At 31.3% G+C, this 26,581-nt stretch overlaps 2 protein-coding genes across 2 annotated transcripts; both read left to right on the top strand.

Annotated features, from left to right (window-relative positions):
* Window positions 1-6,182: 6,182 nt before the first annotated feature.
* On the top strand, window positions 6,183-10,796 carry LOC133670947 (uncharacterized). Its single transcript, XM_062091546.1, has 6 exons — window positions 6,183-6,451; window positions 8,586-8,806; window positions 8,925-9,165; window positions 9,295-9,380; window positions 9,473-9,564; window positions 10,086-10,796. Exons 1-6 carry the CDS (start codon window positions 6,314-6,316, stop codon window positions 10,340-10,342), a joined length of 1,035 nt encoding a protein of 344 aa, XP_061947530.1. The 5' UTR covers window positions 6,183-6,313; the 3' UTR covers window positions 10,343-10,796.
* A 7,172-nt stretch (window positions 10,797-17,968) lies between these two features.
* On the top strand, window positions 17,969-25,843 carry LOC133671288 (uncharacterized). The gene is made up of 7 exons (XM_062092014.1): window positions 17,969-18,637; window positions 19,303-19,538; window positions 20,769-21,453; window positions 21,902-22,268; window positions 23,083-23,177; window positions 23,955-24,149; window positions 24,779-25,843. Exons 1-7 carry the CDS (start codon window positions 18,431-18,433, stop codon window positions 25,400-25,402), a joined length of 2,409 nt encoding a protein of 802 aa, XP_061947998.1. The 5' UTR covers window positions 17,969-18,430; the 3' UTR covers window positions 25,403-25,843.
* The last annotated feature ends 738 nt before the right edge of the window (window positions 25,844-26,581 follow it).

The raw sequence follows: 26,581 nt of genomic DNA, 5'->3' as shown, positions 1-26,581 counted from the left end.
TTAAGTGAAAGCCCTTTGGCTTGAAACTTGCACAGGCTCACTTTACCTTGTGCTTAATTTTTATCAAATAAATGGGGATAGTGAGATTCGAACTCGTGACCGCTTGGTCATCAAAGCTCTGATACCATGTCAAAGAATCATCTCAACCCAAAAGATTAAGCAGTTAGGTGAGGTCTCAGGATATGATTTATATTATTCTCTAACACCAAGGGACGTAGTGTAATGGTAAAAGACTTGAGATATGCACAGCAGGTCTCGAGTTTGAGTCAGGGCATGCATTTCTTATAAAAGCCTGGGACAGCCGGGGTTTTACTCGTTCACCTGAACCCGTAAAATATGCTTTTCGAGAAATAGGGTTTCCTCTAATCCAAAAAAAAAGATGATGATGGCTTGAAAAATAACTAAAAAATAGGACCAATATTGACCAAACACAGGATAAATAAATTAAGTACGCTAATGGCTTGGACATGATAATTTAAATGTGCACTTTTTATAAAAGCCTGGGACAACCGGGATTTTACTCGTTTACCTGAACCCACAAAATAAGCTTTTCGAGAAATGAGGTTTCCTCTAATAAAAAAAAAAGATGATGATGGCTTGAAAAATAACTAAAAAATAGGACCAATATTGACCAAACACAGGATAAATAAATTAAGTACGCTAATGGCTTGGACATGATAATTTAAATGTGTATTTCTTATAAAAGTCTGGGATAGTCGGGATTTTACTCGTTTACTTGAACCCATAAAATATGTTTTTTGAGAAATGGGGTTTCCTCTAATCCAAAAAAAAAAGATGATGATGGCTTGAAAAATAACTAAAAAATAGGACCAATAGTGACCAAACACAGGATAAATAAATTAAGTACGCTAATGGCTTGGACATGATAATTTAAATGTGCACTTTTTATAAAAGCCTGGGACAGCTGGGGTTTTACTTGTTTACCTGAACCCACAAAATATGCTTTTTGAGAAATGAGGTTTACTCTAATCTAAAAAAAAAAAGATGATGATGGCTTGAAAAATACTAAAAAATAGGACCAATATTGACCAAACACATGATAAATAAATTAAGTACGCTAATGGCTTGGACATGATAATTTAAATGTGCACTTTTTATAAAAGCCTGGAACAGCCGAGGTTTTACTCGTTCACTTGAACCCATAAAATATGCTTTTCGAGAAATGGGGTTTCCTCTAATCCAAAAAAAAATGATGATGGCTTGAAAAATAACTAAAAAATAGGACCAATATTGACCAAACACGGGATAAATAAATTAAGTACGCTAATGGCTTGGACATGATAATTTAAATGTGCATTTCTTATAAAAGCCTAGGACAGCCGAGGTTTTACTCGTTCATCTTAACCCACAAAATATGTTTTTTGAGAAATGAGGTTTCCTCTAATCTAAAAAAAAAAGATGATGATGGCTTGAAAAATAACTAAAAAATAGGACCAATATTGACCAAACACAAGATAAATAAATTAAGTACGCTAATGGCTTGGACATGATAATTTAAATGTGTATTTTTTATAAAACTCTGGGACAGTCGGGATTTTACTCGTTTACCTGAACCCATAAAATACGCTTTTCAAGAAATGGGTTTCCTCTAATCCAAACAAAAAAAAAGATGATGATAGCTTGAAAAACAACTAAAAAATAGGATCAATATTGACCAAACACATAGGATAAATAAATTAAGTACACTAATAGCTTGGACATGATAATTTAAATAAATAAATAGTAAAAACAGAAATCCTTGAACTTCACCCAAATGATAAAAGGATCAAGAATAAAATGAGGTGGGCAAAAAAATATAGAAATATTGTAGTTAACACAGTTACATATTCATAGTGCAAATGAGTCTTAGGAAACATTAACATTAAAGCAACATTTTATTTTAGTTTTTTTTTATATTAATTTTCAATGTCAAAGTTAATTGTTAATAAATGGGGATAATTGGAAGCAATATTCAGGAATAATATCCTTGTTAATGATATTAATTTATAGCTTAGAGAGTAAAAAAAATTTAAATGATTCTTTAAAAAAAATGATGTTGCTGTGGCATTATTATATAGGAGGCTAATTGCAAAACTTAAATTTAATGGCACCCTAACAAAATTATAATTAGGAATAAATCTCTTTGTAAAAAATGTATTAATAACATATTGATCGTTTATGCTTTGAAAATTTTTATAATCGAACGTGTTAAAATTTATTCTTAAGAAATTAATAGGTGGATTATAAAAATTGTGATAATCAAATGAGATTTTGTATGTTCGTTAATGCATGGCCGACATGGAAAAGAAATAAAGAAAGGAAAAAGAAACCGTAGATGACATGGAAAAAATTAAAGTATTTTGCTTGTTAAAAAAGTTGTAGAGTTATTATAAAAGTCCCTCGGGTCCACCATTTAAATATTATATTAATAAAAACTCTAAAACGCTTAGATTTTTCATTGTAGTTTTTTTTTATAGCATTTTCTTTTTGTTTTTGTTTTTTTTTACATGTTTTTTTTCTCTTTTTTTACCCAAAATTGACTTCTTATTTTTTTTAAAAAAAAAGTTGTTTTTTTCAAAAAAATTTTAAATATTGTGCTGGTTTAAAATTTAACTATATTATTTTTTCTTTAAAACATTGTAGATTGCTATAATATTCTCATACATTATTTTTTTTATGATTTCTTTATTCTGTTTTTTTTTAAATGGTTTTTGTAGATTTTATTTTTTTATATTAAGTTGGTTGAGAATTTAACTTTGTAGTTTTTTTAAAAAAAAACAATATAAATTGCTATAGTGTTTTCCCTACATAGTTTTTGTTTTGTTGCAGTGTTTCCCCACATATTTTTTTTAAAAAAATTATCTTTATCGAATTTATTTTTTCAATATTGAGCTGGCTGAGAATCTAACTTTAGCTTTCCCCACATGTATTTTTTTTCAAAATTGTAATTTTTTACATATATTTTTTTTATTTTTTCAGAATTATTTTTATTGATTTTATTTTTTTACTATTTAGCTGGTTGAAAATTTAGTTTTTTTGTTTTTTTCTTTAAAACACTATAGCTTTCCCCACGTGTTTTTTTTTTCGTTTTTGTTCCTTTTTTTACATGTTTTTTTTCATTTCTTTTACCCAAAATTGACTTCTTTTTTTTTAAAAAAAATAGTCTTTGTCGGTTTTTTTTTTATATTGAGCTAGTTAAAAACTTAGCTTTGTAGCTTTTTTTAAAAAAAAACACTATAGATTACTACAGTGTTTCCTTTACATGGTTTTTGTTAGGCTGCAATGTTTCCCCCACATATTTTTTTTTAAATTATCTTTGTCGAATTTATTTTTTCAATATTGAGTTGGTTGAGAATTTGAATTTAGCTTTAGCTTTAGCTTTCCTCATGTTTTTTTTTTTTCATTTTTTTCATTTTTTTCCAAAATTGTCTTTCTTCTTTATATTTTTTTTTCATAATTATTTTTGTTGATTTTTTTTTTACTATTAAGCTGATTGAGAATTTAGTTTTTTAATTTTTTTCTTTAAAACACTAGATTGCTACAGCCTGGTTTAAAGGGTTAACCCAATTAATTAAATTTTTTTTCTTTTTCTTCATTAGTTTTTTTCTTCCTGTTGATTTTTTTCTTTTTTTTTTAATTAATCTATTTAATTATCACATTTTTATGACATGATCTTATAGTCAAACCCACATACAATATTCTTGAGTCCAGTGTTGCAGCCAGACTCACTTAAACTTAGGTCATGCAAATTTAATTTTATTATTAATTTTATTAATATTATTCTTAGATCAGGCGTTGCAGTCAAACCCAAGATTTTTTGGCATAGCTTTGCAGAAAAACTCAAGATTTTTAAATTTTTATTTTTTAAAAATATTTTTTATATAAAAAAATGACCCGCGGCATCGCGCGGGTCATGTATCTAGTAGTTGCTAGATAGTGTGGTAAAAAATGATTTGGAAAATATTTTTTAATTTTTTAATTTAAACAAAAAGATAAGTACAAAATTTAACATGTAACATATGAAATGAAAATTGCTATCCATAACTCAAATAAGAGACCAAAATAATAATAATAAAAATCCATAACTCAAAAAAATATATAACTTAAATATTATTGATTTGATAATAATTGCAAGCAACACATTTAAGACTATAAAAAAAATGAAAGTGGACACAATTTTTATTACGCAAAACAACAAACGATGAACGAAGATATTCAAAATAATTGAAAATATTCAACATGAATCATGAATAATTATGCTAACTCGTAGAATGTTTTCTTCAATTCAAAAGAGCAAAACAAAATTTCTTTTTGAAGCCTTGTAAATTCATTGTAGTGACAAACGTTTTCCGCTATATTGGAATACTTAGATATGAGATTGTAGTTATTTTTAAAAGTATTTTTTATTTGAAATGATATTAAAATAAGTTTTTAATTTTTTAAATTATTTTTGACATCAATATATTAAAATGATCTAAAAACACCAAAAAATATTAATTTAAAAAAAATTAAAAATTAAAAAATTTTAAAATACTTTTAAAACACAAAAATAAACAAAATCATTATCTTCATCAAAATATTTTTTATTTTTAAAAATTATTTTTGATATCAGCATATCAAAATTATCTGAAAATATCAAAAAACTATTGAAAATTTGATATTGCAATGTTTCTTCAACATTTCTTTTAGGAAGGGGAGCATAAGAAGGTGTATATCCATGAGAATTTTGAAAATTACGGTGTGCTTGAAATGGTGGATGTGAAGTTTGTGCATTATTATTACCACTTTTTCAACTGAAGTTTGGATGATTTTTCCAACCACGGTTGTAAGTTTGCAAGTGTAGGTTATGATTGGGCCTTTGAAAACTGTTTAAAGCATGGGTTTGTTCATGAGGCATTCCTTGAAAGAAGAAAAAGTTGGACAGTCATTGGTTGAGTGTTCATTGGTTTCACAGTTTTGACACACAATGTTTTGAATAGATTTTAATTGACCACTCATTTTAAATTCAAGTGCCTCAACTTTTCTAGCTAAAGATGTAAAATTTGGCTTGGAGGTCATGATCTTTTCTAAGATTGTACATACCTCTACTAGATGTATGAGGTTGAGTTTTACCCAGTGCCTCATAAGTACTTATAATGTCTCAATTTTGAGCATTTTTAGCTAACGAGTCTAGGTACTTCATTGCTTCATCAAGATCTTTATCTTTAAAAGTTCCATTGCACATCAATTCCACAATTGGTTATTTTTTTATTTTTAGTATATTTAAATTTTTTTTAATGAAATAACACAATTTTATATATGTCATGATTGAAAAATATAATTTTTCTATTTTTTATTATTCAAAATAACGATATCTAATAAAAAATATTAAATAGACATGAGAGAGAAGCCAATCATGATATGCACAATTATTTTTAGAAATTTTTTATTGTTTTTAAAAGTAATTTTCAAAAACATTTTTAAAAATTATTTTTTTACTTTACTTTAATTTTATAAATATTTTTATATTATTTTGATATACTATTATTAAAAATAATTTTTAAAAAATAAAATAATATTATTTTAATTTATTATCAAATAAAAAATAATTTAAAAATCAATCATTACCTTCAAAATATAAAATTGTGTAATTGTGTACATTAGTTCTAGTAGCGTGTGTGTGTATACATAGAGAGAGGAGTACTGTTAATTAATTAATTAATTAACATCTGATCTCAGTTGAACTGAATTTTATTAATTAAAGCAGCATTGCGTTTTTCTCTTCAGAATACTCTACTCTCATCACTACTCTTTAATTTCTTAAACTCCCCTCCCCTTCTCCTTAATCACCTAATACGTACTAGCAGCCAAAGCTGCAACGAAAATTAAGCAAATTAGAGAGTTAATTAAGGCGTTGGTTTGTCTGTCAGTTTAACTTGGATTTGCTCGCCAATCCTTCGTTTTCTTCTGCATTTTTTCTTGCTGTTATCTGTGTTTATATGTCTTGATATCAATTTATTTCTCTAGCTAGGAGAGCTCTCTTTCTGTGCAAGAAATGAAACAAAATTTGGGGTTTGATATTTTGCTCCCTTCTTTAAGATCACGTGTATTTATTTGTGTGTGTGTGGGGTGGGGTTGGGGTGGGGGGTTTAAAATAATAGCGAAGAAATCGTCAAAATAGCTAGCTTGACCTGCAGCCTGCTTCTCTCTCTATCTCTCTCTCTCTCTCTCTCTCTCTCTCTCTATATATATATATATATATATATATATATCTCGCTGCCCAGCAAACTTCAACTCGAGAAGAGTACTTGGCGAGCAGTGAATTAGTATCATCATGGTGGGCATGAGTGGTAAAGAAAGGTCATCGTGGTCTGTGTTGATGCCTTCAACAACCCAGCAGCAGCACCACTCCAATCTTGAACGCTTTCTTCAATGTGCAACTCCAACTCCGCCTTCTAAATTCCTTCCTCAGGTACCTAGTCCTTGCTGTATAATTATTAATGTGCCCTTTAATTCCCTTCTTCTCTCTCTTTTAATTAGATCTTCTTTTTCTTCTATTTATTGAAACACTAGGATTGGAAGAATTATTTGATTGTAAATTCATAATCCACTATTTTAACAATTTACCATTTAGCTCTTAAATATAATCGTCGTTTTCTTAATTTGTCCATACATATATAATATACTCTATTTAATTAGATTATTTTTTTTTGGCTCTTTTGGCTTTTTTGTTTTGTTTGTGTCATCGTCAAGGAAACTATAAATTGAAGAGGGAAAAAAAAAGAAAAAGAAATGCTGCTGCTAAATTTGATCTCAACTGTTCAGTCTTCACTTTGGGAGATGTCGATGACCTCTCCTTTTTCTTTTCTCTTTTTTACTTTTAGGTACAAAAAATGACTGATGAGATTGGTCATGTATTAATATCAATGGCTCCTGTTCTTGTACCGTGTGGGCCTAAGTAGATTGATATGATTTGTCGTGATGTAACCGGGCATGGCCCGTTTTCAAAATGGCCTCATCCAGTTCCAGCAGAATACTTGGCGGATGCCGCGAATATCCTCTTCCTCTAGTTAAAAGACACGCACACATTATAAAGATGGGATAATGTGATGATTGTCTCTTTCTTTCCTTTTTCTATCTTTTCTTTTTTACAGCCGCATGAGTAATTTGCCATGTGTTTCCCGTTGCTGCCTCTATTAGAGGGGTTACCTCTTTGCAAAAATATTTTTAAATAAAAAATTTATTAGGAAAATATTTTTTTAATTTTTTTTTAACTTAATACATTAAAATTATAAAAAAATATTTTTAAAAAATCAATATAAAGACCGGATGGAACCACCAAAATAAATACAACCTAACACGCTCTGGAAGAGTCCAAACAGATAAATGCTGTAATCTCTAGTAATGAATTTTTGAATTTTAGTCCTTTTTGATGTTGATGTCAGTGACTAAGTGCCAGTTCTTCTTCCTTTTTTTATTTTTTATTTTTTATAATTTAAGCCAAAATGTCATGGTCCCTGGGCCCCTGCCCTGGATGATGGATGGATTGGTACTTGGCAGTGTGATTAGGAATCTTTTTATATCATTTACCAGATCCGAACATATTGCGCCCGCCGCATACACATACATGTATGGTCTTTCTTGTGTAGTTGTTTAATTTAACTCCAAGATCTTTGCTGAGTTAATTAATTCCCTTAATGGACATGAATTAAATGGACTAGTTGTGTGCTGCTTCGCGCTCAATTTGCAGTTTCTTTTGCAACCCATAAAAAAAAAAAAAACCTAAAAGATAACGAGGTGGTGTTTTACTTTATTCCTTCTCATAAATTACTATTCATTTTTTAGCTTTTATTTTTTATTTTATTTTTAATACTAAATTCAATGAAGTTTCATATATTATTTAATTTATTTTTACGAGATTATAATCTCATAATTTAAATCATAAATTTAACATGTTATGTTGATTGACTCGAGTTTTTTTTATTTTCAAATTAATTTTTTTTAATTCTATCCTTCAACATTGAGTTATTGAGGAATTAGATTTTGTGATTTTTTTTAATTTACTTTTCATAAGATTATACTATCTCATGACCTGAGTCATGAGTTTAATAAGTTGATTCGAGTTATTTTTGTGTTATTTTTAATTAATTTTTAAATTTTAATTTTATCCTTTAACAATAGGTTTATTGAAGATTGGACTTTATAATTATTTTAATTTACTTTTTATGAGATTATTACAGTCTTATAATTCAGATTACAAGTTTAACAAGTTAACTTGGTTGACTCGAGGTTTTTTTTAATTGATTTTTTTAAAATTTTTTTAATATTTAATTAATTAAAAATTAAATTTTATAATTTATTTTAGTTTGCATGAGGTTATTCTTAACTAATATGTTCAATAATTGCGTAGAAGCATGCAAAAGCACAGGAAATAAAATAGAGAAACCTATAAGATTATTTTCATTTTTCCAAAGATAGGAAAAACAGCCACGTAATCTTAATTCTAAAAGGAACAAAATCTCTCCTTGGTGCGTTAGCCTTGTACATGCTCTTGTAACATTTACCGCTGGTGATCTTGAAAATTTGCTTTCTTGAATACTCTGCAGAGCTGCATTCATGATCTAAATAGCTTATGGCAACAACCTGGTACCAGGGATATGGTTGAATATTTCACTTTGGGAGATTTATGGGATTGCTATGATGAATGGAGTGCGTATGGTGCTGGCACCCAAGTAGTATTGAGCAGCGGTGAGACCATTAGGCAATATTATGTTCCTTACCTATCAGCCATTCAGATTTACAGCCATAAGTCAGTGGTGGCTTCCAGGTTTTGTAACCTTTTTTCTATTTATCTTTTATCTACCAAAACTTTAGCTGATAGCAGTTCCTTTATCTCTGATGATTTGCGGCAGTTAGGTTGAGCTACCGTGCTTTTCTTCTTGTAGGAACTCAAGAGAGTATAATGATGTTGTCGAACTTGAAAGTGATTCTTGGAGCGATGACAGCATGAGTGATAAACTGTCCAGGTCTCCAAGCAACAATTCCAGCAAGACATGGGATACCATTTCCGAGGATTCCAGCTATGACCATGAGGGTTGTTTGTCAATGAGGGATAAACTTGGCTATCTGTACTTTCAGTACTTCGAGATATCTTCTCCTTACTGGAGGGTTCCACTTATGGAAAAGGTTATTTTTTTATTCCAGTTATTGATTTCGATTTAGCAGTAACGGCCCTATAAATCCCTAGAAAATGATATGCTTTTGTCTTTATTTCTACCTAGGTACATGCCATGCTGATTTATTATTTATTTTCAGGTAACTGAATTATCCAGGAATAATCCGGGATTAATGACACTTAAGAATGTGGATCTTTCTCCAGCAAGTTGGATGGCAGTTGCTTGGTAAAAGTTATTAGTTCTTGCATTTGTAAGTCCAGCTTTTTTCCTTTCCATAAAAAGGTTGTAGTAATTGTATGGTCTTGATTGTTGATTAGGTACCCCATATATCATATTCCATCTCAGGGAAATGATAAGGACTTGTCAACGTGCTTCTTGACTTATCATACACTGTCATCATCATTCCAAGGTATCTTAATCCTGCACCGTTAATTTATTTCCACATTTTTGTCTGGCTTTCTCGATTTTCAAAGAACGAAGCATCTTTGTCCTAATTCTTTCAGTATCATTTTTTAACATAGTTATCCAAAATGACATGGAATTGCTGATATGAACTTTCCTGGGGGTAGCACAGTTTCAACTTCTTGCACTGCCATCCTTGTGTTTTATAACGTCCGATGCTTTACAATGTAGACTGAAAGCAGTGCATTTGATAATGCCTTTCTGAATATTGATGTAAATAGGTATTATACAGCTCCTACGAATGAAAATCAGGAGTTGATTGGGTTGTAGACTTTTCATGGCTGTAGTTCTTGTTTTGCTCATTGATGTTTGTTTCCATGCCATCCAATGTAGGAACTTTTGGCTTGATTTGTTCCATGGCCTTGCAGATCAATCCACTCTTTGCTATACATCTATCTAGTTTAGAGTCAATTGTTGTCACCTAATGCTTTTAAGTTTCTTCACCTTTGTTGGCCTTCGATTCTGCAGATTGTGTCAATGGGGATGATGACATTGAAGCAAATGGAGCAGGAAGTGAGCAAAAGGGAGAAGGAAATGGTGATATTTCCCTTCCCCCGTTTGGTCTGGCCACGTACAAAATGCAAGGGGGTCTTTGGATAAACCCAGAGACATCTGATGATGAAAGAATGATCTATCTTGAAAGTGCTGCTGGTTCCTGGTTGAAGCAGCTAAATGTCCACCACCATGATTATAACTTTTTTACCAGCTGTCACTGCACCATGTAAATTGGTTTGTGCTTTAACTTGTTTCCCTCCTAGCTAGGTTTGTGTTTCTCTACTGATTCCGCAACCTCCATGAAAGCATTCCCTCTTCGACAGTTGTGACAGCTTTCAGAAACTAATTCGTTTGGATATTAATGTACAACTTTACTAAGCGTCCTTGGGATCGACAAGCATATATGTAAATCGTTTCAAAGCTAACGTATTTCTGAATAAGCCATGATTCCCCAAGAATCCAATGGCTTCTTGATCCAGAAAGTTTTGTTAGAGGGGGAGTTTGTTTTGTGGACTGAGTTGGTTTCCGTCGCAAAGAAAGAGAAGATAATACAAGTGAGAGTTTGTCGATTGGCAACTTAGTTTCTTTTGTATCTTATTATCCGAACTTGTATAAGGATTGGTTTGTTAGTTTATCTGTGAAAAGGATTGTAAAATGTAAATGGTTTTGGTTTCTTTCCTTCTAGTTCAGAATGCACTTGCTACTCTTGAGAAAACTATGTGCAAATTACACGAAATTTGTTAATCATCGACCGTGTTTGAAACAAGATTGATAAAATTAAAAAGTTTGGGACTTAATTGATAATGGAGTTGTATGTTTGGGACTAAATTGAGATTTCTCCTTTCTTTTTGATGCATATTATCAACTACTACACTAAATAAACTGGGCTTCCAAGTAGTGTTTTTTCTTTTCTCTTTCTATGTATTCTTTATTTTAGCTTTTTTTTTTGTTTTATCCTTTAATTGGTTAAGTTTTGAGTTGGTTGTTATATATTTTTTTTAATTTTATCTTTTACTTTTTTCTTTCCATTAAATGCTTTTTAATTTTTTCTTTCAATTTTATTGTTTAATATTTATTTATTTTAAATTGGTTATCATAATTTATTTTGATTAAGATTATCACAAATAAACATTTTAATATTTGATTATTACTTAATTTTGAAAGTGTTTATTTTGTTATCGTATCATTAAATAAATTTTTTTTAAAGCAAAATCTTTAAACACAATGGAATCCATGATGCAGGTTGCGAGTTTGACAAGTTAAGCTGAATTGTTCCAATATATTATCGTCTCAATAATAATAATAATAATAAGTGTCATCTTGATTTATTTTTTTTAAAGTCAGGTCATGCTTTTACTGGTCATTCATGTTATTTTTTGACCCATCAAGTAGATTTGGTTACATATAGACAACTTTCGTATATGCTTATTTTAAAACAAAACTAGGCAAAGAGTCTGGTCGGAAGGTTTTAAGGTTGGCTTGTTAGGTCTGGTTTAATAATAATGTCAAATAGTTTCTTTTTTTTTTTAATTCTATCTTTTAATTTTTTTTTGACTGAATCTTTTTTGGATTTTTTTTAATTTCATCATTCAATAATTGGTTGATTTTATATTGATTTTCATAATATATTTTAATTTGTTTTCTATGAGGTTATTGCAGTCTCAAATAAACATTTCAGTCTTCTATTAGTGTTTAATTTTGGAAGCATTTATTTTTGTTATTGTATCATTAGGTAAAAAATAGTCGTTTTAAAAAAAATAGAATTGTTAAATTCAGTAGAGTTCATGATCTAGGTCACAAGTTTGCCAGGTTAAGTTGTGAAACCCGAGTTAATTTAATATGTCTCCATTTTTTACAGAATTGCGATTAGCATGACTTTATATGTTTAGATTTCCTTCAATTTGCATGCTTTTGCATATCCAAAGTGTCGAGGAATATTTCAATGATGAATCAAGGATTAATTTTGCAAAATAAAATTTTAGTTTATAGTTAAAAAATAAATTAAAAAGAAGTCCAAATTTAACACAAAAAAAAGACTCCATTTAAACTTGGGGGCAAAAAACTTCACTATGCTCCCTAAAGTTCCACTTTATATATTTATATGGTCCTTTTAAAAAAAATTACATTTGACCCTGAACTTCATTTTTTTCACGCTGTAATCCTTGGATGTTGAGAGAAGAGATTGCCTCAAAAAGTTGGGAAGATAGAAAGTGCTTGGATGATCATATTCTAACAATCATAAAAATTGATTTTGATATCAATAAGTTCTTTTCGAAAAGAGTTTAGTGGAGGTGTTCTAATTGTATACTAACCATGATATAAAAAGTAGATCATGATCTATAAAAGTTTTTTTATTTGTTTATGTTTTGTTCTTTAAAGTGATTAGAGAATGTTTTGATGTTGAAAATTTATTTATTGAGGTTTTTAGGATATTCTCCAAGTGTTTTCATGTGAAAACAAGTTGAAAATAAATTATTGATCCAAAAACTCATAATTAAATTTTTGTACACTTCTAAAGAAAACCAACCAAGCTCATGAGGTTAGGCTTTTAGATCCAACACCCCTTGATACTTGGCATGTGAGCTTAACTTCTTTTTTTTTATTTACTTCTCATTACTTTTTTTCTATTTAAATTTTAATTAATATCCATTTCTTGTTTTTTTTAATTATTTAGTTTATCTTTTAAATAGTGATTGAACTTCTTAATTATTTCTTTAATTTTATAATGCCTTATATAAATAAGTTGCTTGCAATTATTTTCATCTTGTATTTTTTATAAATAAGTTCTATTTGCATAATATTTTTATAAAAATGAAAATCATTTGTTTTTAGCAATCAAAATTAACCACTAGAATAAAATAAATAAGAATAGGGGTAAAACATTTTCATGTGCATCTATCTTTCACTTTTATGAGGAATATTAGTTTTTCACTTTAGTATTTAAATATTATTAATTTTGTTTTAATTTATCAGTTGATATATGTTTTTGATTTATTTTATTAAACATATATAATATATATTTTTTAGTTTTTAATTAAAAAAATTATGATACCAAAAATGAATTTATAATTTTAATGTCTTCTTCTCTTGTTTTAAAAATTAACTTAAAATTCTATATGTAACATAACGTAGGTTATAGCTAGCTTTTCCCATGTTGGTTTTTTTTCTTTTCTTTTAGCCTTAAAAAATGTTAAGACATTAGGAGGTTAAAAATTTGATGCATAATGGTCAAAAAACTTTTAAAATACTTAAATGATGATATATTGGATGACATAATTTTCTTAAATAAATATTAAGACAACAACATATTGGATCGACTTGGAACAACAAAAGTTAACATGTTAAAACCATATAACCTACATCGAAAAAAATTAAAAAACTCAATTATAATGAATCAAATATTGAAGGATAAAAATGAAAATAAATTTAAATTAAAAAAAACAAAAAAAAGTGACCCAACTAAATTTATATAGATGGTCCGCACAACGCCGCTTGCTAGGACAAATGTTTTCGGATGTAAGAAAAACAAAAAGTAAGGAGACATTAGGATTTCTAAAGAAATAAAAGAAATTCAAGAATTAGGTCATTATGTCGACTCAGTTTAATAAGTTCATTTAATTTAATAACATAAAAAGGAAACCCTAATCTAATATTTCAAATTCATAACCCGTGAAGTCTTAAACTTGGGCTCATTTAAAAAACTCAATTCACAACAAAAAAAATATTGACGTTAACTCATGTTAGCCTATTAAGTCCATGACCCGAGTCATTTAACTAGAAGCATCAAATTTAAAAAACCTCAAAGTTCAATTCTTAACTAATCAAATGTTGGAGAAAACAGAAGAAGAATTGCACCAGATCCTAAAAGCTAATTAATGATGGACCCTAAAACCACACTTAAAAGTTTCTCTGAAAATGTTTGGTGCACCTTTAGATGGTATAACAATTAATTTTCATCTTGTCCATAGTTATTCTAGTGGAGAAATTTTTATCCTACTAAAAGGGATAGAACAAACTTATCTAATGTTCTACACAAGGGTTAATTTAGTTGATCTGGTTCAAAGCAAGGATAAAATAGTTATTGTTATAATTTTCAAACTCGACTTAGGGTCAACACGGGATAAGGCCCGAGTTACTGGTCAAGAGTGCCAACCTCAATTGGCTCAATTTTTTTTAAAAAAATCAAAGTAACCTTATTTTGACAATATATATAAATAAATAAAGTCAATGGATTTTTTACCTATGTTTTATCTTGGATTGGCCCGAGTTTTTGATTGGGTCAAGTTGGATCAATCATTCCTCTATTTTTTTTTAAATTCAGACCGGTCAAGACCTCATGTTGGTCGAGTCCCGCTTAGTGTCTACCAAACACAAAATAAAACAAATTATTCATGCCAATCTAAGTATATCAAACACAGAACAAGATATTTATTTATTCAGTTTTGTAGTTTTGTTCGATCCAATAATGTCCAATTTACCAAAACACTATTAACACACTTGATTTCTAGCTTTCAATATTCACCATTTGACTTTCCTTTTAGCAGTAGAATCTTGGACACAAATATAGATCGAGAAACGGAAAAGAGGAGAAAAGAAAAGTAGGAATTTATTGTTTGTTTTAGTTTATCCCAACTACGTGACCCGCGCTCCACTACGAGTTAAATATTTTTATTTTTTATAAAAATTATATATGTAGGTTTTTTCAATGCATTTTTGTAGTTCAAAAAATATAACAAATCAAAAAGTTTATGCACACATGTAATCAAATAAACTAAGAATTATGTGTGCTAATAAATAAATAAAAAATTATTAATGACACCTAGATATAGATCAAGATATTTAATGTTGAAAAATAGGACATTAAATTGATTGAATAAAATAAAAATAAAAAAGGAATAACATGTAAGACTACACATATTAAAAACAACATATAAAAATAAACTTTTTTTATTTTAAAAAATATAGTTTATCTATATAAAAGATAAAAACAAAATTATAGATGAACCAGAAAAGCCTCTATGAAAATTAAACACATAATAAAAAAATCAATATTATTTAAAAGATGACCTCTGAACAAAATAAAAGAGAGGAGGTTTTGTCCATTGTTTTAGTTTTTAGTTTTTTAACCGGTCACGTCACTTTATTTCTTTTCATTTACATTCTTTAAAGTTATATTTTCATAGTAACTATGCCAGACCCAAGCGTCTTGGGTGTTGCAGCCATGCCAACAACAGACGATGCGTCGCTTGTCGAGGTAGACGACGTGTCACTTGTTTTGCCCAGATTCCGGCCACTGTGGTTGCTGGAAAATCAGGGCCTATGTTTTTTTTACCCAAAAACTTGTTTTGCGACCTATTCTTTACTTAAAAAACCTATAAAACATTCTAGAAACCATGACAAACCCAATCATGGCCTAAAAAAACCTAAAAAACTGAACTCAACCCGAAACCAAAAATGTACTTGAGCTCAAATATGTTTTTTCACAAACTATTAAGATATAAAAACACCTAATATGAACTTTAGACATCAAATGGAACAATTTGACAAAAACATATCTTATTTTTGTGGTCTAAATCGGTGTCAACAACATGTTTCTCTCTCTACAGTAGGAATCTAACGACCCTTCTTTCTCTCCTTTCTCAACCAGGAACCAAAAAATAAAAAAAAATAAACCTCTGTACCAAAATATAATTTGAACAATTTCGAGTGATCGCGATTGTATAATTTGCATGATTGTTTAAGTTGGAGGACCAAAATGAATATTTTCAAAACTTTTGGTACATCACTTATGTTTGTTGTGTTTTTCATTTAGGTCCCCTCCTTTTCAATTCCACCATTTCATAAGAATTTGAAATCAATTGCTCCTTAAATAGGATTTGATCACCTAAAACAAAGTTTGAGGATCAAATTGAAAAACAAATTGTACTGTGACAAATGTATAGTGAAAATCCCACATATTTTAGTATATAAACTAATTAGGTGGCCCGTGCTATGTCGCAGACCAATTTGTTTTTATAAAAACATATCAAAAAAACCTAAGACCTAAAAGCGTTAGGCTTGTTTGTAAATGGAGACCCAAGAGCCTTGGGTTTGACATTGCAGCGAGACCCAAGGCTCTTGGGCCTGGAGTTGCAGCCACACTCAACCCTCTTGGGTCTGGCCGCAACGCGAGGCCCATGAGCGTTGGGTCTGGCTACAATACCAAACCTAAGAGTAATATTTATAATATTAATTATAATACCAATAGTAATATTTATAATACAAATAATAATATTAATAATATTAATAATAATATTAAACTTGTCTGACCCAAGTTCTTATAGTTTTTAATCCCTTCAAATCAAATTTATGATTTTTCTTCAATAGTAATAATATTTTATTTAAAATTTAATAATAAGAACAACAACAACAATAATAATTGTGAATTTTACCCTTCAAATCAAATTTATGATTTTTTTTCAATATTAATAATATTTTTTCCAAATTTATTAATTATTATAAAAATAATAATATTTATAATAATAAAAATAATAAAAATAATAAAATTTTTAATATTAATAATAATATTAAACTTGTATGACCCAAACTTAAGGGAGTCTGATTGTAATAACAGGTCGAAGAGCTTTGACCCTTCTTAAACGCTAGACCAAAGAGCTTTGAGTCTTGCTGCAATGTCGGACCCATTAGACTTGGGTCAAGACGCCGGACTTAGAGCCTTGGGCAGGGAGGCTGCAAAACCCAAGGGACTTTGATCTGCGCCCCTTACACTCAAGCAACTTGAGCCAGACGCACCTTTCCATCCCTAAGTTTCTTGGGTCTGGAAGGGGATGTCAGATCCAAGTTAATAGTAATAATAATAATAAAAAATAATAACAATTGATTTTATCTTTCAAATCAAATCTATGTTTTTTCAATTGTAATAATATTTATTTCAAATTTAATAATATTTATAATATTAATAATAATATTTAACCTGTCTAGTCTAAATTCTTATAGTTTTTAATCTCTTTAAATAAAATTTATGGTTTTTCTTTGATAGCAATAATATTTTTTTTAAAATTTATTAATGACGATAATAATAATAATAATAATAATAATAATAATAATAATAATGTTTAATTTTACCCTTCAAATCAAATCTATAGTTGTTCTTCAATATTAATAATATTTTTTTCAAATTTATTAATTATTATATTAATAATATTAATTATAATTAAAACAATAATATTTATAATACAAATAATAATAGTAAACTTGTCTGACTCAAGTTTAGGTGGATTTCGCGACAACACCAGGCCCAAAAGCTTTAGACTCCTCTTAAACGCCAGCACCAAGAGCTTTGGGTCCTGACATCGAACCCAAGAGAATTAGGTACGACGCCAGACCCATTAACCTTGGATCCAGACACCTGACCCAAGTGTCTTGGATCTGGACGCTGGATCCAAGAGCATTGGGTCCTGACGCGGGACCTAAGATATGTGGGTCCGGACATCGGACCCTAAAGATTTGGATCCTGGTGCCGATCTCAAAAGCCTTGGATCCGGATACCGAACCCTAGAGTCTTGGGCCAAACGGAGCTACAAGACCCAAGACGGAACTACTGACCATTTTATCTTTAATTATTTTTTTAATGTCAAATACATCCCCTAAAGAAGACAATCTCACCTCCCATTACATCCTTTACAAGTATTTTTTTAACAAAAATAACTTTGTTATTACATATATGTATTTCTGTAATCAGTGAGAGTTGCTCAACACTTTTAATATATTGTATAATAATTTTTTTTTTAAAAGAGCCTGCTTCACTGAAATGTAACGATACTGAAATGATCGGTCCATCTATATAGTCAAAGAATCCGAAAGTGTTAGATGAACACGCGTGTTGCTTTGCTTTGTTCCTCTCCACTCTATTGCTCTATCTTTTCAATGCGGTGTGGAAGGAATCTAGAAAGGACAGGTCTTGGCGAAGCAAAAGCAGTGCAAATAGCCTCTCTGGAGAATAAGGAGGGAGAAGCTGATTCTCTTCTTGAGCAAATTGTAAACAGTAGTGGTGCTATTCCTTCTGTAATAACATTCTTTTCATTTTTTAAACTCCACCCCCGCATGATTTATTGCTTGATTGATTCAGAAAACACCACCTTGCTTGCTCACACAGTTGCCCAATTCTTTTTTCTGGGGTTTTGACTCGTTCTCCCTACGACTCCAACAAGTCAGCCAATCGCAGATTAACAATAACACTGTTTACTCATAGTGATTTATGCTGTGTTGCTGATCAAATCATTTGATCGAGTGAAAAGAAGAGAAGAAAGGAAGGAGTGATGTGGCCCGTGGTAGTAATATTCGCTGGTGGCTTTCTTTCTGGCCTGGTTACTCTTGTTGCTTTACAAGCTCTGGGTGTTTATGTTTTGATTAAAAGATTGAATCGAAAGACTCAACAACAACAAGCATCACATTCTTCTTCTTCTCCTCCACATCATCAAGACCTCGATCCCCAACAGTCCCTTGATTATGCCCATAACAAGAAGGTATCTCTCTCTGGTATCTTTCAATTACTAACGTCTAGTTTTTTTACGTTTTCTTCCTTGAATTCTTGTCAAAATGCTATCTTTTATTTATTTATTTATTTATTTGTTGCGAAAGAATGATGCTTTCTTGTTATATTATCTTCTTTTGATTTGGGTATTGATTGCTGCCAAATGGGGCGGTGGGGTTTTGGTCCTTTCTCTAATTGAATCAAATTCTCTGGTTTTGGGTGTTACTCTTTGTGATTAACCAAGGCATGAGAAATTTTTTTTTCTTTAACTGGGTCTCAAAGAGAATGATTGTTCAACTAGCTTACTCTATTTCATATCAATACTGAATTGCTCATACATCTCTAATTCTCTACTATATTTTGATTTTTTGATTATGCCTACAAAATAATCCCTATTCAACTTTCTAATTGCATGCCCTTTTATCCAACAATTGTATGGATTGTTGTCTTGATGCTGCCCTAGAAAGTGCACATGTCTATCACAATCATACAAACTTTGTCTTTGAAGGACCTTCTAAAGAAATGTTCATCCATCATGCATAGATAGAGAAATGCATGTTCACACCACAATCTTGCACATTTAAACTCATTGTTGATTGTGTCTTTTAGTAGTTAAAGGGTTTTTTTTTCATTCGCTGATTTGCTTCTGTGACTCAGGGATATGTCTGGGTTCTTGATTCAGATCAGGTTCTGAAAAATTGGCCAGTGGAAAAAGTACAGAAAGATCAAAAGAAGAAAAAGGAGCTCCTTGAGGTCACTCCCATCCGAAAACAGGCAAAAATCAAGGACAGGTCACTTATTTTGACAGATTCAGGTGGCTCACATAGAGTTATTCCTTTGAAAGGTTGTGCAATAGAAGCTGTGTCAGCTACAAGCCTTCCATCAAGAAAATGGTAACTGCTGTCTTATGGGATTCTTTTGGTTGGCTACTATTGCGCCATATAGTTTCACACATGCTAATTAATCAATTGCCTTCATAATGCTTTTTTGGGGTTGGTTTTGCTATTGACAAGTCAAGGACCAAAGACTTAAGCCTCCTACTTCTATGTGTGTTGATTTTTGCTCAGAATTTCATTTTGGAAAAGAACTTCAGCTTGATAGTTCAGTAATTATTTCTCATTCACAGCTCCATGTAGTGGTGCAACCATGGTTGTCAAACCGAGATTTGAATCATGAATTGGAAAGCTTATTTTTGGGATTGTGAATTTCTGATTCAGTAACAAATGAAAATGACATTTAAAAGATAAATAATGTTATAAATAATTTTTAAATAAAAGGAGCTTTGATCATTTGCAAAACAAAGTATGCAACAAATCATTTATTTTTTTAGTTCTTAGTCGGTAAATGACCCCAAAGTCTCAAAATTTAACATATTGATCATTCTAAAGACTAAATAACTTATATATCTAAGAGCTATCTTCTAACTATGTAAACTACTAGATCTCCGAGTTTTAATAAAAAGTAATAGTCTCATTCATCCCCAATGTTAATAACTTAATATCACCTTTGTCATTCTTGTTGTCTTTTGTACTCTTACTTTCTTTTACTCTTGCCTTTTTTTGTAAGATTTAATTTATAATTCGTTTCAGTCCCAATTAGAAATATTAATCAAAGAAAATTGCCTTAGCATTTTTATTCTCACTAATTTCACTTTCATTTTCTATTTTAGTTGACTCATAAAATTCAATGAATAATACTGAATCAAACAGAATTATGACTGAATCATAGGATTCATGTACACCCGCGATTCATTTTTTATGTGAATTGAGACGAATCATGGGATTCTAATAACCATGGTTGCAACCATCAGGATTTTCATTACTCATAAAATGCTGCCAGTGTAATGGTTAGTGCCATTTAAGCAACCACGTTTGTTCAGGATGTCAACTTCCTTCTTGACTTCACTCATCAGTTTTAACCTGTTTGACCAGGGCTGAAATACTTGCTTTTGAAATCTTGCTGAAATTCCTTGCAACTCAGCTCAGTAGAATCAAAATTTGCATTTATTTAGTGTTAGAAATATGCGTGTTAGTTGATTCAGTAAAGAATAGCTCAAGAAGTTATGGTGTCTTTTTCACCCTTTATCTAAGGAGAAACATGACTAGTCTCTATTCCTATCACAGGGCCAAAAGATTTCCAATAAAAGTGGAAAGCAAAACATCACCAATATATAATGCAAGTAAGACAGTTTTTATATTTCTTGAGACATCCTGGGAGAAGGAGTCATGGTGTAAAGCCCTCCGTCTTGCTTCGAGTGATGACCAAGAAAAACTTAATCGGTTAATCAAGTTGAATGAAGAGTTCCTGCATTATTTGACATCCTTAAATACAGAATACCCTTCATTTATGAAACCCTCTGTTGGTTTCTATGTTGAGCCAATTGATAGGGCCAGTAGGTTTGATGGTTCTGAATCAAAGGTTCGCCTGTTTTGGAAAAAGCTTGCCAGAAAGGCATCAAAGAGTGGTGTAGAAAATAAGGTGAGTTCCTTGTTAGGTCGTGAAGAGAGAAAGATTAATGATAAATGTCATCCATCCCATGACCCAGCTTTTTCTGGTAGTGTGGGAAAGAATGATCCAACATTGAAGGCACCTATCACCTCCGAGGAAGAAAATATTTCGTTACCTTCATCATCAACCAGTTCCCGTGCCTCAAGCCTAAGCCAGGTTCAAGTCATTTCTGATGCAGACGCTGATGAAAAGTTAAATGTTGATGAGGGAACACTCTGCTGGAACTTGATTATTTCTCGGCTCTTTTTTGATGCCAAAAGCAATGACAGGATGAAGAGTTTAACGCAAGCGCGGATTCAGGTCTATTATTTCCCAAATTATATTCAATAGCATTTAGTTTTGTCCATTGATGCATGTTAGATTCTGCTGAGTAGATGATGCTTTGCTTGTAGTTTTAATATCTGCAGTGGGTAGCAATTTTGGGGATTGGTCTATCAAATAATTTTTATTTTGATGTAAGAGCACTTAAGAATATAGCTTAAATATTGGTTATGATCCACACTTATCATTCAGCCTTTTAGTGTTCACAAATTCCAAATGCTTGGATTTTTCCCTGCCCTGATTTAGACAGTAGTAGAACTCTTGCAACAGGGAATATATCCTGCTTCCATCAGAACTTGTGAACCATGTTCCATAGGCTAGGAGAAAATTGTTATAACATAATAGGTGTTCTTTGACGAATATGCACATGTATTTTTTTATAAAAAAATGTACTCAGACATTGTTCTTTTCTGATTTTGGATCACAGAGAACTTTGTCCAATATGAGGACCCCCAGTTACATTGGCGAAGTCATATGTACTGATCTAAACCTTGGGAATCTCCCGCCTTATATCCATGGTATTAGGGTTCTTCCTACACACATGAATGAGGTATGGGCATGGGAAGTTGATATCGAATATTGTGGCGGGTTAGTGCTAGATATTGAAACAAGACTGGAAGTTCGTGACCTAGATTTGCAGAAAGGTGTGGTGGATACAGACGTGGGATCCAGCTCTGTTAGGGATGCTTCGTCAGACCTTCTGGAAGGTTTTGAACATCTTGGAAAGCAGTTGAATTTTTCTGAAGGGGCTGTTGATTCACGAGAATGGAAGGATGAGGGTAATCCTAAGTCTGGTAAGTATAGAAGATTCTTACTGATTTATATCTGTCTGTTAGTTTGCAAGTTAATGATTTTGAATATTACAAACTCACATGTACAGAAAAGAAAACCCTATATGATCCAAAAGTTGCATTCAAACTTTCGCAGTGATTCAGTTGTCAGATCTTGAAGATGCTGATGGGTATCCTCAACTTTCATATGTGAAACAAAATACTGGCTTTTTAACTTTTTAGTTAATTCAGACCACTGTTGTGGTAATATTATTTGAAATGATTTTGACGTGCATGCACATGGGTGGATGCATTCATTCATGCAAACAAGATAGCATCAGATTTCAAAAACTAAATCTAGGATGCTGTTCTTTGTCACCTAAAAAGCCCTAAATAAGGTCAAAATTTTTCAAGGTTTTGGTCGCTTCGCAGTTCTATGTTCATGCAGGAAATGAGTTGGTGTCTTTCCATTAATGAACATTGCGTAAACTCCTTTAAAGAATTGTGTCTTTGTATCCAGAAACAAACCTACGAGCATGAGATGGTTATAACTGTTTATCCTAATTAAGATAGGTTCATGACATGCATGGGTCCTGGTCCATGCAATATCATCTTAAATTAGGAAGCAAGGAGGTAGACATTTGTCAGGATGATAAACATGTAAATTTTCTTTATTCCACTTATTGCAACAGTGTTCTCTATTCCACTTATTGCAACAGGCTTAATGGTCAATGCAGCTATTCATTGTTATTTTGGACAGGAGGAATTCTTAATTGACTGTTTTAATGGAAATTCACAATAAACAATACCAATTGAGCCTCATCTTTTCTTGCTACAGATAAATTAAAGGACTCTAAGAGTGGCATATCAACATCAACAAATGTATCTAGGTGGAAGTCCCTCCTTAATTCTGTTGCAAAACAGGTTTCACAGGTCTGTATAAAACTTTTTCTGTATGTATAGGTTGTTCTACCTATATGCAAAGATACATATATCCTTATTATATGGCGTTTATCCCTTGAATTAGTTTGAATTCAATTGTGGTATTTGCCTGTAATTCAGTATCTTAGTTATGTTACTATTATCGACAATTAGGATATTTGTTTCCCACGAGTGTTTTTTTTACCATTGGTCAGATGAGATCTCGCCACATGATACCTTTTATAGCTGTCTAATAAAAACAGTGTTCAAACAAAGACTTGCTATTTCTGTTCGTTGGCCCCTCAAGCTGGAGGCAAAATCATTTTAGCTAGCATTCTCGTATGTTGTTGTCTTTCTTCATTCCCCATTTGTTGTGCTTGGCATGTCCTTCTATTTTCTCAAAAGGAATATTGGATCTATGATGCTGTCTTCTATTCTTTAGCCTCTATTTCAACATCCTTTTTTAAGGGAATCTACTTCCTATGTTTATAATTTCGTCTTAACCATGCGAAATTCATCATTGTAGAACTTACAAATTGATTTTCATGGTAAACTGTTTCCATCTTGATTGAAAACATGGAGAAGAAACTAATAAGAGTAATAAAAGATTACTTAGGTTGGTCATATGAGGTGGAGCCATTACAGATGTTGCATTATGGTTTTCGAAAGTGAGTCCTGGCTTTTTCATCATGTTATATGTGTAGAACAACATTGAGGGTACTTGCAGAAGTCCCATTAACTCAAAGTGAACTTTCTTTTGCCAAGTAACTGATTGATTATCGATTGCAGGTGCCACTCTCTTTGTCAATAAGGTTAGGATCCCTTCGTGGAACAGTGCGATTACATATTAAGCCACCTCCTTCTGATCAGTTATGGTTTGGCTTCACATCCACGCCTGATGTGGAGTTTGAGTTGGAGTCTTCTGTTGGGGAACGCAAGATCACTAGTGGGCAAGTAGCGTTATACCTGATCAATAAATTTAAGGTATGGAACTTCCTTGTCGCATAGGACTCTTAACTATTATTTTAATTTTCCTTCAACACATAAGCAGTCAGTCATTACATGGGTCGCAATGTTGCTTGACATGATGTCCACATTGATGAGCATGCAGCTCTAAGCAATTATCTCTCTTCCTCCTTTTGCAGTCAATTTCATCTTTTAAATTGCAGTAGTTTCCTTTTTTCCTAACCAAAAGAACCTTGACTTAGCCAGAAGTTCTTTTCCTTTCTGAACGGATATTGCAAGTGGTTCCATCATTGCAGTGAATCATATTCTGATTATAATACTCAAAAACTTCCAAGACTATTTATGGAGTGTTAGATGTTTGTGTTTTCTGATGGAGGCGTGTTCTTATCACAACTCCTAGTCCCCTGTATTTGCCTTCTTTGTTTTTGTTGAGTTGGAAAAGTCTAGGACCCTTATGTGAGATTAACACCTTGCCTAAACTGCCTTTCAGATTATCAGTTTTTGAATCTCGGAATTGTTGTCAATTGTGATTTTCTATTAGGTTGCTTTTAGCTAGTGTTTGGAATTTTTGGTACTTCGATGGAAATAAAATATGATGAATGATAGATGCAAGGTAGGTTCATCCGATGCTCCTTTTAATAATGCAGGCTGCAATCCGGGAGACAATGGTTCTTCCAAATTGTGAAAGCGTGTGCATTCCCTGGATGTTAGCAGAAAAGAATGACTGGGTCCCTCGAAATGTTGCTCCTTTTATATGGATTAATCAAGAAGCCGCTAGTGATAATGTCACTGCACTTGAACTACTGAACTCCCAACTTGATGCAAAAACCAAGATTGAAGCTGGCAGGGAAACCTCATACGATCATCCAGAAAGCAAGCATCAAAAACCAAGGAATACTGAAAATGTTCAACCACCATATTCTGATTCTTCAGATGATTTGACTCAAGCATTAAGCTCTAACAAGCCATCAATGAAAAATGACAAGTCATCGCAAGATCTAATAAGTCCTTTGTTGGCAAACAGTGAAGCGCAAGAAACTGGCCAAAACAGCTCAGGGTATGCCTCGGAAAGTCAATCACCATCTAGGTCTCTGATATCTCTGGAAAAACAGACTCGTTCTGTTGAAGAAGACGATTCAAGACCAAAGAAAATGGGAAGGAGGGCAAAGATGCTTGATCTAGGGAAGAAGATGGGGGAGAAATTTGAAGAAAAGAGGCGCAATATTGAAGAAAAGGGTAGGAATATCGTTGACAAGATGCGAGGACCATGAAAATGCCAAAACAAGTAGACTGTTGGGAGAGACAGGAAATGGTGGCAATACTATTTTCTTCATTGAGGAATGAAGGCATCGATCAGTTCACGTAGATGGTATCTATTTTTTAGGTTGAGATAAATCCTTGGGTACAGAAATTCATTTACATTTATTTCATGAAGAATAAGATACAGCGAGGAGGCTAGAATTGACAACAAAAATAGGTATATATAGAAAGCAACTTTAGGCCTTGAGTTTACATAGATAGGTCTTTGTTGTAAGAGTGACATGACTAGTTATAGTTAACAAAACTCTAAAACATGTGGGATTTCTACTATACATGTACTGTGGATCAAAAGACAGTTAATTGTGAACTTGCATAGTTGCTTTTCACGGCTTTTGATTGTTGCTCTGCCTTTTTTAGGCTTAAAGAGAAGATCTTTCTATTTTTTTGCCTTCTACCGCTCAACTTTTCCTTTTAAGGTCTTTTAAGTCATCGGCTTGCAAAGAGTTTAGAAAATTATTATTATACTATACTATATATTAAAATGTATGGGAAAAATGTTGTAGATTTACTGTGTATATATATAGATACATTGTCATATGGACGACACTGTAGTCATAGAATATTTGTACTGTGGACGATACTGTAATATTCTGTGGGGTGTTTTTTTCCTGTGTTTTTAGTCAAGAATAGTGGCTCAAAAAGAGTTGTTTTCCCTGTCAAAAGTTGTTGAGTCTGGCTTGGCAGCTAATCCCAATATTGTTGGGTTTTGCTGACAGGCCAGACCCAAAACACTTTTAAAAAGTGTCAATAGTGTTGGTCCTGTCTGTTAGCAAAATCCAACAATGTTATTTTTTTTAATTTTTAATTTTTAATTTTTAAATTATTTTGAATTAAATAAGTTAGACCCAAGAAATTTGAAAATTTTTAATTTTTTAATTTATATTAAATTAATATTTTTTGATGTTTTTGTATTATTTCTTTTAAAAAATATATTGAATTTTTAATTTTTTTCTTTACTATAAATTAATTTTTTTAATGTTTTTGTATTATTTTTTTTATAGTTTATTTTTTAAAAAAATATTTTGAGATTGTATCTGACTGCTAAGTGAGACCTAATAAATTTAATTTTTTTTAATTTTTTTCTTTACTTCAAATTAATATTTTTTTAGATATTTTTGTATTATTTTTTT

Source organism: Populus nigra, chromosome 13 (genome assembly GCF_951802175.1).
Source record: "Populus nigra chromosome 13, ddPopNigr1.1, whole genome shotgun sequence".
NCBI classification, from domain to species: Eukaryota; Viridiplantae; Streptophyta; class Magnoliopsida; order Malpighiales; family Salicaceae; genus Populus; species Populus nigra.
This window is presented reverse-complemented; position numbering and strand designations above follow the sequence as displayed.